Source organism: Pleuronectes platessa, chromosome 7 (genome assembly GCF_947347685.1).
Source record: "Pleuronectes platessa chromosome 7, fPlePla1.1, whole genome shotgun sequence".
Lineage (NCBI taxonomy): Eukaryota > Metazoa > Chordata > Actinopteri > Pleuronectiformes > Pleuronectidae > Pleuronectes > Pleuronectes platessa.
Window position 1 is genome coordinate 10,984,891 of NC_070632.1, and position 15,053 is coordinate 10,999,943.

The window sequence follows — 15,053 nt, forward strand, 5'->3', positions numbered from 1 at the left end:
GATACATTTATTGATCAGGTGGAGACATGTATTTTATCTGTAGTCAGACTTGTTTACAGCTGATTATCAGTCAGTAATAAAAGCTAGGTGATCATTGTTTGAAATGAGGTCCGACTGCATTTTAACCAATTAAACAGTTGATTTTCCTGAACTTGAATTTTCTCAAAATCACCCTTTCACTTACTTTAATTTAATTCAGTGAATTTCAGCTCCATTCATATAACTAATATGGAAAATGAAATCACAATTTGTGATTATGAAAGTCACATAAATCAAGTCATTAAAGAAGGAGGACAAGGGTAATGAAAAAGAGACTAAGACTAAATCTAAGTGGACAATGTGTTCATTTGAGTAAATAGGTTGTGTTTGTCCGTAGGATTACACAAAATTCAAATAAACCAATTTTGGTCATGGGGTGGTGCATGAGCCAAAAAAATCCCAGTAAAATATCGGTGCAGATCTGGTAAAAGGGGTAGATTCAGGAATTTGGTTAAACCCTTTATTTAATATTGTGAGAACAGGCTTTTTCTGGACGTCTGCCAGTTGATCAGGAAAAATTGTCAGACATACTATAAGTTTGGACAGTGTGGTGCCGATCCACATGTCCAGTTCTGGTAGAAGAAAATGTGTATTTATTCCACCGCAACCTTTGCTGTAACACAAATTCAGATATAAAGGAGCCACCAATGTTGTGATGTATTTTCTGTTTCTTTCTTTTTATGTTAATGACGTCTTTGTTGTTTGTCACCTGCCACTCACATGTTGTTCGGTGCATGTGTCTCGTTAAAGGTGATGATGATGGGATAGAGCGGGTGTGCGACACGCTGCTCATGTGTATAATCACAGTGTTGAACCAGGGGCTGCGTAACGGAGGAGGTGTGGGAGACATTCTCAGGAGACCCTCCAAAGATGTGAGCAGATGAAACAATATATTGCTGAATTTACTTATTATGGAAATTGTTTGAATGCTAAATGGCCTGAACGACACATAAATGTCACTTGTGCTGAACCAACTTCTGTTTAAAATGACACATTTCCATATTAAACCAATAACCTCACCCTCCAGGAGCCTCTGTTTGCCGCCCGCGTCGTTTACGATCTCCTGTTCTTCTTCATCGTCATCATCATCGTCCTCAACCTCATCTTTGGTGTCATCATTGACACCTTTGCGGACCTGAGGAGTGAGAAACAACGGAAGGAGGAGATCCTGAAAACCTCCTGTTTCATCTGTGGTGAGTTCAGTGGCGCGCTTCACCTCCCATCGTGTGCAAATGGTGAAAACAGCATGTAAATAGAAAGGGCTGCTGCTGTTTTTCAGGCTTGGAAAGAGACAAGTTCGACAACAAGACGGTGTCGTTTGAGGAGCACATCAAGTCTGAGCACAGCATGTGGCACTACCTTTACTTCCTGGTCCTGGTGAGGGTGAAGGATCCGACCGAGTACACCGGCCCTGAGAGCTACGTGGCTCAGATGATTGCGGTCAGTAGAAGAAACACACTCACAGACACACACACACTTTTGTTGCAATGCAGTTTCAATCAGCTTAAAAGTTGCTGCACACAGTCACCTTGAAATCAATGTTGCTACAGTGTTTTACTTTTGCAATGTGTATAAAAGAGTGTTGCACAGTTGTGTTAATGTAGCACACAAGCACATAAACACACCCGAGCCTGAGGGATTGTGTTCATTATTCCATATGGAGCATATGGACACACAAACACATTCATTTCACAGCCTAATTCATATTTTGCCGGCGAGCTGCACCAGTCAGCATACAGATGTCTGAGTGTCGGAGTCTGAAAGTTGTGCAGCCCTCCTCGCTGAGCAGAAGTCCACAGTGTGCTAGAGGAGCGTGCGCCTCCACAGCAGACAAGCGATCGAAAAAATGAGACTGAGCCTCTAGGCCTGTGCCAAGCATCCCAATTTATTCTCCTTCCCCCTCACTGAGAGAGATAGAGAGAGAGAGAGAGAGAGAGAGTGAGATGGCTCTCTGTGGCGAGGTAGTCGTCGCTATGCTGAGCTTCACTGGGCTCCTAACCTGCTGGGACACAGTGTGGCTAAATAGTAATTAAACCCAGTCCAGGTCCATTATCATCAATGCACCAACTTGCTGCTGTGACACACAGAAGAGAAGTTGAAGGATGTTAGGCCAGTTAAAGGTGTTGCCATCAGGTTAATGGATTCATATGACACCCCCCCAGGAGCGAAATGGCACATTTTCTGATTACCATTCAGCCGTGATGGGCATGAGATCGGTCGCATTATAACCAACGATTTGCATAACAAACAAGTCACGGACATTGAGTTAATATGCATCAGCAGGTCTTCCTCCAGGTCACTTCTGTGATGCCAGGCCACAGTGTTACTGTGTGGTGAGGTAATGATGAGTCAGGAATTCATACTCACACCTGCAGAGTAGAAACACAGGGAGGTGACGGACTGAAACAACCTGTGTCAACTTGTGTTTTATATGCAATTCTCCATTCTCATAAAAATGGCTCAACAGGGTTAAGAACGACATAAAAGGTCATAATTCCATTTGTAATATTGCAAACAACTTTATATTCAGACCAACGTTTTTTGAGTTTTAATTTATCACATTTAATACAAACAACATTTATATATGAAGCATATGGGGGAAAAACATGTATTTACTCTATAAGTATACATACAGTTTACGTACTGTATGTAGCAGCCACTGGGTATTCAGGTTTAGTATTTGGTCTAGTGGTTTTAGACCAATTCGATTCTAAGGCAGTTTGTAGTCGTCTATTTTGATCTAATTTACGTTCAACATTGAATAAAATAGTCCCTGATGGCGTTTTCACACCTGAAGTCCAAGATTCATGTCTTTGTTCCATTAACATTTGATCACTTTCACATTATAATTTAGGGAGAGCACTAGCTTTGTTTCATTAAGTGTGTCCTGACGTCGTCACTTTCATGTGCTGCGTCAGCATGTACTTGACACTGATTGATTTGTAGACTGGCGTGCGTCGGACATTGGCGTTTTGTTGTTATCTTTCTGATAGAATGACAGATCTATAACAGTTTGCTAGATATAGGTTATAAAACAGATCTTCTAATAATGAATAACAAATTATAAAATGTGTTTATTGTTTTTTATTTTTCAGACATTTTTTTTTTTTTTAAGGTTTCTACCTCTACTACCCTTTGCTTTGATTTTGACCTTTGATTTGAATCATGGTTACAAGATGTGCAGTAGAAACATACGATGCAATGACGAAACAATGGCATCCAGAAGAAATCAAGTGTTGAATGACTTCGGCAAATTCTTAATCTCTAAATTGTAGAGTAGATGAGTTCATGATGTCTGCAGCCGCCCGGCTTCATTTGTCCTCTCAGACTCAGGTTTGACTTGTGTCTAGTCAGGAATTGTCAGTTTTCACTTTGTGGCTCCACTTGTTAAACTCTATCTTTATTCGAAACACTCACTGCACTAAAGTACGACTCAGTGTGAAGCTCCTGGACTGAGGAAAACTCTACCCTCCCCTCCCCACGCCTGAAACTCGATGACCGAACACACACACACACACACAGACCCACACGCACACACACTGACTCTTATAATGAGTGCACCAGCTAGGATAGACTGATGCGGTGCCGAGCAAAAGAGTAGGATCACGTTACACTGAGTGTCTGTTCTGCTGCCGTGTTGTGCATGTGGATGTGAATCAGTGTGTGGGGTGTTTGTGTGTAAAATTATGACAGCGACTACAGGCCCAGCAGGTACTGCAGCAGCCACAATGCTGTTACATAACCCATCTCAAGTGGCCTGCTAATAGCTCAGCCCTGCCTGGCACGTGCTCTCCTGTCCCTGTCTCTCTCTCACACACACACACACGCACACACACACACACACACACACACACACACACACACACACACACACGCCCTCACTCACCCACAGTGAGTCACCGTCACATCACACTCTTCGTTTACAACACACATGTGACATGTTAACAGCAGCACTAACTAAATAATGGATAAATAAAAAGGAGCCTACACATGTGATGATGTAAATTGAAGTCAGAGGTCAAAGATTGTTTTGTTACGTAACGTGGGTCTCTGATCAGGTGAATAACTTATCTGTGTGCGTGTGTGGGGATGTGTGTGTGTGTGTGTGTGTGAGAGAGAGAGAGAGTCTTTGATGAAACACCCCAGCTGTGTGGTGACAGCAGCAACACAAGCAACTAGAGCATTTTTTACTGGCTTCAAAACACAATATTTCACAAAACAAAAAGATGTTTCAGATGATGATAAGGGAGGGACAATATTTCTTTTTTGTGATTGGACAGAATCCAAGTCCCTTATGACAGTTCAATATCATTTCCTGTTTCTGTGCCTGATTCCAATTTTAAGTGTTTGAATGAGTTTGAAATCGTCACTGATTTCTTTACTGAAGGACATTAAAATGATGTCATTCTCGACAATAAATGTCCCGTGGCTTAAAAACATTAGGACCTGGAGACGTGGCGGCTACGCTTTAACGAGTGACATTACAGGAGTTTATCTTATCAGAGCTGCCTGGAGTGGAGGCCTGTACTACGAGGCCAGTTCAGCACACCCAGGATATCAGTTCCTTATCTAGCTTCTCTGAATTTATCCTGGATAATCTGAAGCTGGTTATCTATGGTCTCACTTTACTCTGGGTCTTCCTATCCTTTCCTATAATTAATTACAAGCGCTGTCGTCTGAGCCATGAAGAAATTACCAAATTTGAAACGAGAAGAAAGAAAGAAACGCTACTATCTGCAAGTCTCGCAAGTTAAGTTAGTAAGTTAATTGTTTGGATCTGTGCCAAAAATCCGTGGGCTATTTCTTGGCCAATTTCCCATCCTTCCTCCAAGTTCCATGAAAATCTGTCACGTAGTTTTTGTTTAATCCAGTTGACGTAATCCTGCCCTATCGCCAACCAACAGACAAACAGGGGTGAAAACATATCCTCCTCGGTGGAGGGAATAATATCCCATCTCTAAAGTACGGTGGCCCTGAGAGGTCAACGAACAGCAACTTAAGAAAACACATGCAAGTTAAGAAAACACATGCAAGTTGACAAAACACAAGCAAAGTAAGAAAACATCTTCATCAAGTTCACAACAGAAGACAACACATTACAGAAACGCGCAGCAAAGAGACACACGCGCTGCAAATAGACAAACGCGCTGCAAATAGACAAACGCGCAGCAAATAGAGAAGAAACGACAACGGAAGTGTTTCCAGAGGACAGCTAGGAGTGATGGACACTGCTGCCACAGCAGACACAAAAACGTCCAATACACCAAACAAATTCGGTTCCACACAGGGGTCTGCCACCCGCGGCTCTGGAGCCGAATGCGGCTCTTCAGCCCCTCTGCAGTGGCTGTAGATACAGTGTTGTGCATATTTTTCGCGAACGCTGAACTTAACGAATCAGTTTTCATATTATTAACGTGAACGTAACGATGAACGTGAGTGAACGTCATGTTCGTTTTTTAAATCATCATCGTATCAGGCCATCATGAAATACCAGGAGCGGGCGGGCGGGCGGGCGGGCGTGCGTGCGTGTGTGTGTGTGTGTGTGTCCCGGCGCCCCGACCCCGCCCACTCGCTCAGAGAGACCCACAGTGGGATCTGATCACGGAGATGGTCCGATCTAGAGACATGCCGTCTTCTCCTGTTAAACTGAATAAACAGCGCTAACAAGCAAGCCCCTATTTGGGAGGCAATGTATTGTCCATAGTGTGCAGGGGTAGGAAACCTTTACTATCAAAAGAGACATTTTGCCCCTTCTTCTGAGCGAGTGGGCGGGGTCGGAGCCCAGGTGCCAGTGCGCTCGCTCGCACACACACACACACACACACAGAGGGGCTGAAGAGCCGCATTCGGCTCCAGAGCCGCGGGTGGCAGACCCCTGTGTGGAACAAAATTTGTATGGTGTATTGGACGTTTTTGTGTCTGCTGTGGCAGCAGTGTCCATCCCTTTTAGCTGTCCTCTGGAAACACTTCCGTTGTCGTTTCTTCTCTATTTGCAGCGCGTTTGTCTATTTGCAGCGCGTGTGTCTATTTGCTGCATATTTCTGTAATGTGTTGTGTTGTGTTGTGAACTTGATGAAGATGTTTTCTTACTTTGCTTGCGTTTTGTCAACTTGCATGTGTTTTCTTAACTTGCATGTGTTTTCTTAAGTTGCTGTTCGTTGAGCTCTCAGGGCTACCGTACTAAAGTCTGGCTGAGGATATATTGTAAAGAAAACACAGGAATATTATTGAGTTTCAGAGGGTGGCTATATTCTATTATTATATTCAAATATTCATACTATAATGAATATGTGATGCAGATAAAAACAACCCACAAACCCTGTTTAGTGGCACAGGCCCCTTGACAGATGTTTGGATACAGACCTGTGTTAGGGGTTGGCCAGTGAGCCGTCCAAGTGTAGCTGAACTTCAACAAATGCCCAGAACGTCAGTTACCTGTAAACCAAACAACCAATCACATCAGGGTAGAATTTTGAGCCTCCCTTCAGCCGATCCAATCCAGCAACAACGCACTTCAACACATTTAAACCCTGAATAATCTGATTAAACCCTGAATTGACTTGGATTCTGTCCCATCACTAACAGGAAGCTGTGTCCCACCCCTTCCAGGATCTGAACTGTCGTGTTCTTATTAAAGGTGGTGTTTAGTGAGATGTTGAGTTTTGTGAATTGCTGTTGTGTTTGTACCCTCAAGGCCACCGTAATGTGCTCGTGAATGTCTCTGACTTCACGCTCACTGAGGTGTTTAAATACATCAGTGAAGCATCACTAAAGCCTGACTCATCAAGTCAGTGCAGCACAGCACACACTGGACTACTGTACATTCTAATGAATAGCAACATGCGGGCATTCTGCGATATTCAGCTTGTGTACAGCAACTGTTCAACGTAATGTCGTTAACCCAGAAATGAGGCTTCAACCAACATGAGTTAATGTATATTCAAACAGGACATTGCATTCACCCCTAATAGCAGCTCTTAGGTTTCTTTATCTAATCTTTAAGGTTACTTAATCCATTATATACGAATGACTCCGTGTATTATAATATAGTCCCCAGTTCCAGGGATGCTGGCGCTTTATCTTTGAGCTCACAGAGACTTTGCTGTGTTTTTCGAAAAAAAATTGAGAAAAGAAACGATTCTTTTAACCGGCCTCTTGATGCCAGAGGCCTAAATTAGCCAAAGACCTTGAGGGAAGCGCTCATAGAATGAGTTGATTCATACTGTATAGCTGAGCAGTCGTAATCAGTCTAACTGCTTCCTCTGTGGTCAACAAGTATTCTAGTCAATAGGAAAATTAGTCCAAATGTTGAAAACAAGTACACTAAACAAGTGCTTCTTTTTTCTAGAGTATCTGCTTGTGTGCATGTAGGCTAACATGGACTTGGTAAAACTGGGGGGGGGGGGGGGGGGGGTGATAGAGAGGAATGAAATATGTCATATTGCAGTTTAGAAATACGTGTAAGAAGAGTAACATGACTTTTGACCTTACAAAATACACAGGAAGTAATTTGGTCACGATAATAGGTTAACTAATTACTAATTAAAAACAAACTTGCTGGACAAGTTTGGTTATAAGTGATGAGAACTACCTAAAAGGACGGAAGCCACCTTTTGTGTGACGTGTATTTTGACTTTTTTGTTTGGTCCCATCCACTAACATGAAGGAGGCAGGATTTATAACCTAAACTGCAGTCCGCCACCAGGTGGTGATCAAGATGCTTTAGCTTCACTTATGGGAGAAGTCCGATTTTGTTTGTATATATATGCTGACGTATAGCTGAGCGATAAGCTTAATTAGCATTGTGAGTTAAAAAGTTAGCCTGTTAACATGTTTGCGCTCCATTGCTTTTCTATAAATATAAAATTAATAATTGAACGGACTGCATTTTTTTTGCCAAAAAAAGAATCCGTTTCAAATTCAAAATGTTCCAGCTTTGGACTGACTTCAGTTTTAGAATTAAAGCATGGATTTATCAATGCTAACCATTATGTCAAAATGATTTGAGTTCCTAGAATAGAAAGTAAAGGCATTTTCCTGACAGAGAGAATTATATTTGGGATGATGCATGATATTTCACAGCCATTAATGTCTTACTCATTAAAGTAAGATAAACCCATCATTCAAAGAAAACCTCACACTCCACATTTGTCTCCGTCCTCAGACTCCACTCGCCTCCTGTCCTCTTCTTTTGTCCTCGGAGTCTCACACTCAGATCAGTTTCTCTATCGCTCCAGTCTATTTTTACATAAGAGTAGGTGGGAGACTACCTCACTCCTCCCGCTGGACCTAGCGTGGTGCCAGTCAAATCCCACTCTCTGCACCTTTTAAGTAATTTTTATCGGAAGAAATGGCAAAGGAATATTACGTAAGATCATCTGATGGCAGTCTGTGTCTATGAAACCCCCCTCACTTTCAGATGCACAAGAAAAAAGCACACAGTCCCCGTAAAGCTGCTTTCAGACAGGCACTGAACTCTAGAGAATCTCCGCACTTTTTCCGAATGCAGGGGCTTGTATGTGTGAGCGCAAATGTCCGAGTGCAAGTTTCAGGGGATTTTCTCTGCCTGGCCCCCCCGAGTATAAAGTCCGCAGAAAGTCTGGAGGGGCTGTGAAGGGGATGTCTGGAGGGGATGTGAGAACAAAGCACAGGATTCTCCAAAGGATTCACCATGACCAAGTGGAGACGTTTCTAACACGTGACAGATGCAAAACGAAAAGTAAAAAGATAAAGAGAATATTTCAGGTTAAAGCGGAGCCATACAAGTAAAAGACACTGACAGCGATCTCAAGCATACTTTTGGTGATAATAACCAAATGCCTGTGTCCATGTGCGGTAATCAAAAGGCATGATCTCCTCAGCAGAATTTATACGTATATATTTCTGCCTCAGTCCTGCTGCACCATCCCTCACATGAACGCCCCAGAGATTTCAAGCTGTGTTGTTGTGAACGTGCCTGAGAGGAGAATCTCCCACTGCGTTGTGCATGTGTGAGAGGAAAACCGGCAGAGACTCTGGACCCAATTCTGCGGACTTCCTGTCGAGGTCATGTCAGAAAACGGCTAATTTCCATGCAAATCTTTCATACTGTTGCTTTATCTCAGCCTTTTATCCCTTTCGCCTTTCTTACTGTTTCTCTTGCATCTCTTCTCTCCCCCCAGGAGAAGAACCTGGAGTGGTTCCCCCGAATGAGAGCCATGTCCCTGGTGAGCAGCGAGGGCGACGGCGAGCAGAACGAGATGCGCTCCCTGCAGGACAAACTGGACGGCACCGTCACGCTGGTGACTCAGCTCTCAGGCCAGCTGGCCGAGCTCAAGGAACAGGTAGAGTGCCACTTCAGGCCCTTTGTCAGCTCTGGTGTGTGCACCGTGGTAGCACTCACTGCAAGAAGATAAGCAAAATCCTCCTGTTTTAAAAAGTATATAAGTACAAAAGGTTTGGCTGTGTTCTTCACAGTCCACGTGCCACCTGACCTTGAGACTTCTTTCACCTAAACCCCCCCCCCCCCCCCGTACAAAGGGTCACATTGCAGGGGCTACGTCAGCGCTCTCCCATTTTGCAATCCGGCCCTGTGCCGAGCTCGGGAATCGAGATGGTTCTATCCGAGCCTTGATGCTCCTGAACGCAGCATGGCGGTTTGACTATCATGTCAGCGATCAGCGCGACTCGGAGCCGCCACTGAGCCTCTGGCTGTTTGGATGTCTGGCTCTGCTGCTGCAGTGTGACTGATCATCCTCATCACCTGCCTCCCCTGCATGTGATTCCAGTCACAGGCCTGTCCTTGTTCCTCTTTTGCCAGATGTGCGAAAACAACTCCCACCGGGGGAGGATCACACTCCAGTAAACAAAACAACAACCTCTGTCAAACTCAGCGGGCTGTAAAGTCTCTTAACATCTCTTTTCTGGCCCGCATCCCCCGTGTAAACAGCCCACCCCCTCCTCTCCTTGATACAGCAAAATTCATGTGCTGTTGAAGTGCCCTTGAGCAAGATGCAGTTTGGGTCGAATTCAGGTCATTTGTTTTTCTAATCCAGGTCTAATGCTAAATGGACTGTATTCATATAAAGCTGCTTTAGTCTTGATGACCACTCAAAGTGCTTTACAGTACAGATTTACATTCACCCATTTACACACAAACACACACACATTCATACAATGCATCTATGTGCAACACTTCTTAATGAGAAGGGGCAATTTTGAGGTTCAGTATGTTGCCTCAGGACATTTCCCAATGTGAAATGGGGAAGACTGGGATCAAACAACCGGCCTTCCAGAGGACAGCTGCTCTCCCCCCGAGCCACAGCCGCCGCCAATATGGAGGCATGGGGTTTAGGCGGGATCTCTACAGCCCAGCAGTCACGGGGGGGGCTGCAGGTCCGACACCAGTTCTGACTGGGAGAAATGTTCTGCTCCAGCTCCTCCCATTACAACCTCCGCTGACCTCGGCGCTATCCAAGCTGGGATCGTATATCCCGCCTTTGTGCTTCTGTGTGGGTTTAGGGGTTCGGCACAGATCGCTCCGTATCCTTCGATCTGCGTGTACAAACCTTCGTTTCTGCAAATGCGGTTGTTGTGTGTGATCAGACGCTTCCTCCACACTTCCACAACGACAAACGTGCAGGTCGCAGTTCTGCAAGAAAACACGCCCACACACGGCTGTGTCCTCCGGTGAAGTTTCCGAGGAACATTTTAGTTTCCAGTCACAACACTGGCGCTGAATGGAGTGATTTGCATACCACTGTGGAAACAACATGTACCTCTTTTATAACATTTCAGTCGGATGAAAATTAGAATTAAAACAAAACTGTCGCAATAATTGTGTGTATTGTTTGAAACGTCAAAAGATTCAGAGTGTGATTTTACCTACACGTCACTTTCAAATGGATGAAATTTGCCCCCAAATTTCCCCCCATTGAATTTAATAACTATGTATGAACGCAGTGGGAATATTGTGTTTTGCATGATAAAGTGTCTACTAGAGCAGCAGTTGCAAAAACACAGGTTAGTGTTTCATGGTGTATGCGACATGCAAAAAAAACCAACAGAGGAAAAGGCGCTCAAGGTTGATGTTTATTCTCTCTTCATCCTCCGCAGATGACAGAGCAGAGGAAGAACAAGCAGAGGATGGGATTCCTGGGTCCTCAGCCCAACCATCACATCCCTGCACACTGACGGACTCCAGGTTCCCACAGGACACAGACACGGGCCTCTCGGGGGTGCAGGCCTGCAATAGGAATGCACTCACACAAACTCCAGCTTAACAATACACAGATGTCAACCTATAATTACTGATGGCAGCAAGATTTCACACTCGGTGCCTTTTCTGTGACACAACACTGTCTTATCGGATATAAGACGTGCCTGGGGGAGAACCCTTCACCGGATCTCGTGGGCTGAGGAAGTCGTCCCTGTGAAAGATTGACCAGGCACGGCACACATCTGCCAGTGTCGTGTTAGTGCGCCACTCAGAGACGGAGGGAGGTGTTAAGGTGACTGGTTAAGTGCTGTCAGGTCTGTGGATGGACATGTCTCGGCCTCCGCTCCTCACCTGCCTCAGCGTGGGCCAACCTGTCGCCCAGAGGTCAGGGATTGGCTGAGATAAGAGAGGCCGAGGGGTTTGTGCATCTCTGATTGGCCTCCAGGGGGACAAGTGTGAGTACTAACTATCATCTATTCACAACTTTACCTTTTAGATGGTATTGATAAGAAGATGTGCTGTTAATAAACTGGAGTATTATTTTTGCATTTTGGATAATAAAAAAAAAAGGATTCATGCTGCCTTACTCATTTTATAATCAGTAAACTGCAATTACTGAATGTGCACTAATAAAAAGGGTAAAAAGTCGAGCGTGTAACTGAACTGGAAGCGTAGTTTGGGGTATTATTTGTGTGTTTGTCTTGTTTTTTAAAATGCCTTCGCTGCACCATTTCAGACGCCTTTTTTTTTTTTACAGATTTCTATTAAACTAAATGTGAATACAAATAATAATGACTTGCTCATAACTTACTTGAAATTTCTTTTTTAATCTAAATCTTATATTGGTACATGATGTGGTGCTGACTGATGATGGTGAGCTTACAGTTCTTTGTTGCAAAATGGACGTCCTCATGTTTATTAAGCTGTCGGCCAATACTGAAAATCTTGTCTGCTCAGATCAATCTCCTACTGTTTGTTAACGTTGTTTTTTTCTCAGTGTAATTAATCTTTATCAGTCCCTGTCGGACTGCAGATGATTGTTAAGTCAGAATTTTAAAAAACTTGCACATGCGAATGGCAGATAGTTGCACTTGATGGTAACTGTCCTGTGACACTTCCTGTTGAAATAAACTGTATAGACATATTTTATGTGGTTGTAATAAATTTGTAACAAGACTCGTTTGCTTTGCTCTCGAGCTGTTTTCCTCAGTGACCCCCCCCCCCCCTCCCCTCCCCCCCCCCCCCTCCCCCCCCACACACACACACACAGTCACCCTGACCCACTCTGCAACCACCCACACGGTGTTTACTCACACATGTACTTGTCCCAATGCAGGGAGCACAGGACCTTGGAAAATACTTATATTCAGAGTGATCCCATTTCAGCTCAAGCTTCTATTTGTTAATTGTCATCACAAATTGTAATTTTACTGCAGCTAATAAACATCTGATATGAGGCATGGAGATAACAGCAGACTCTTGAATTCGATCTTTGTTCTCACCCCAGTCCACTTTAAAAGCTGATTCTCAATTCTAACACTCTTCTGAATAGACTAAGTTATTAAAATACAGAAATATGGGATTAGGAATGTAAACTGTGATCTCCAACCAGGGCTACCTTGAAAACTTCAGAGAGGCTCAATTAACTTTGGCAAAATAAAACTATTCACACACATTGAGGGTGTGTGAAAAGTGAGTCTGACCAGTGGCTAAGAGTCGTGGATATGTGATACAAGTGGCTAAAAGTTATAAAACGCCAACTGGCAGAGGTGAGAATCCAAACAGAACTTAATATTGACATTTCAACTGTACAAAGACTATTGTGTAATAATATATATTCATGTAACAAATACTGCAGATGCAAACATAACTTCATCGTTGAAGGTGATGATGTGTCAGAGAAAGGGTTCATCTGACAGAGCTGAGGGATAAAGACAAACAAAGTTGGAACCACTGATGTAGAAAAATGTTAATGGATTATATGTCGGCATGTTACCAGTATTTTGAATATAATTTAGTCTTTGTGGATATGTCAAACCTATGACTGGATGTCTGCTGGTGTGTTTGTGCTTGTGTAGCATATTTCAGCCGACACACAGTCATCCCAGCAAGGCCTCGACCGCTCCTCCATCCCGTGCTATCATTTACCCTCCACAGAGACGCCCGTCCTTCTTGGCTGCAGCTCGCTGTTTACGCTGGCAGGCCTGCGTTTGCTCCTGCTGCCTGTGACAGCCATTAAAATTAGCTCATGCAGCGCCATAATGGTGAGCAGCTGTCACTGCATAGACAAGAAGGGTAAAGTGCATCACGACTGGAATGTGCTGGACTCAGAGAGGCGAGGGAGGGGAGAGGATAATACCGGGGCCGCCGTGTGATAGCCAACAAACATGCAAACACGCGCTGCCTCCTGAGCAGCCTCTCTCTCAGCTGCCATCTGTATTCGGATCACGCAGAACATTCGACATTAAACTTCGGTGTCCCCTTAGCCAAAAAACTTGTCAAATTACTTCGGGGAAATCAGCTTAGGGGTAAAACGCTCCGCTTCATTTTGTCCTCCGAACGCACAGCGAAGCAGCCGTGCACACGTGAGCAGTGTATTATTTACTTTTGGAGCACAACCTTAGACACATTGGGATCCCATCATTTTTTTTATCTCTCTGCGAGCCACAGCCGAGGGGGTCACGTGCTCGGGCCTGTGTGTGTTCGGTGGTGAGAGCGAGAAAAACACCAAGCGAAGGTCAGTAAATACAAGGAAACACCCAAAACACCAGTGAGGCTGGAAGCAGGTTGAGGGACTTGTATCGACTGTAATTCCCTGAAGGGAACGCAGCAGAACTACATCTCACAGGAAGCTTCGAAATTAAAGCTCAACCATATGAATAGCTGGCAATAACTTTATGCATATACAAGTGAATGTAACGTTGTTGGCTCTTCAATCAAAACACTGGACGGGAGTTCACCCTGTCGCTTTTTTAAGTTGAAGAGAAAGTTGTGTCTCAAGAAGAGTAAGATATCTTTTTATTTTTTGCTATGACCGACTGACGGACCACACAGAGAGCAGGAGGTTGGAAGGTCCCTCCTCGCTGTCATCTTTTATAAATAAACATGCCCCCGTGATGACTGGCATGTGACTTCCTGTGTCCGATTGTGAGATTTCAGCCTTTTTTTTTAAGTCACATTATATGCGTCAACATCACAAAACTTAAGTACGAGGAAAAATACTGCAAACCCCCACCCTGATCACACGCTGTGCACACTGCAGTGTCACAGAATCAACTTATGGAATGTGTGAAATGTGTCATTACAAAGACATGATAGTTCACTCCCCTAATTAAACGGCAGCTATTTTAATATCCTCATGATTTGTTGAGTGTTGTAAGAGAAAGTGGTGACGATGTTTCATCAAAACATGATCCCTGAGGAAACCAACGTGAACAGGTACAGGTGAAAACAGGCCCTTAAATTCAATGATGCAGCACCAAATTTCACACACTCATAGATACCAGTTTCCTCAATATACCAGATTGTTATTGTGAAGATACATTAAACAAAAAAGTGGGAAAATGTAAAAGTGACTCAGTAAAGGGTTTGGAATCTGTCTTAATTCGGAAAACTGAGCAACTTCTGATATAATTTGTGTTTTCCCTTCTGGCCTCATGTTTAGGGAAACTGGTTGAGACTTGAGGATACATAGAGTGTGACAGATTCTTTTTCCTGCTCTCAGTTTTCAAAATTCTCTACAGAGCAAATCCCTTCTTTTTTTTTGTCCGTTAGCTTCATATTTGTGGTAACGAAACGGAAAAATGAGGAAACTTCA

The 15,053-nt window shown here is 43.8% G+C and overlaps 1 protein-coding gene across 1 annotated transcript in view; it reads left to right on the top strand.

The window, feature by feature from the left end:
• itpr2 (inositol 1,4,5-trisphosphate receptor, type 2) overlaps positions 1 to 12,412 on the top strand; it is a 56,417-nt gene extending 44,005 nt beyond the window's left edge. The window contains exons 53-57 of the mRNA XM_053426980.1: positions 790 to 911; positions 1,067 to 1,232; positions 1,319 to 1,479; positions 9,201 to 9,362; positions 11,134 to 12,412. Of these exons, the coding sequence (XP_053282955.1) occupies positions 790 to 911; positions 1,067 to 1,232; positions 1,319 to 1,479; positions 9,201 to 9,362; positions 11,134 to 11,211 (689 nt within the window). The 3' untranslated portion in view covers positions 11,212 to 12,412. The remainder of the gene's footprint in view (positions 1 to 789; positions 912 to 1,066; positions 1,233 to 1,318; positions 1,480 to 9,200; positions 9,363 to 11,133) is intronic.
• The last annotated feature ends 2,641 nt before the right edge of the window (positions 12,413 to 15,053 follow it).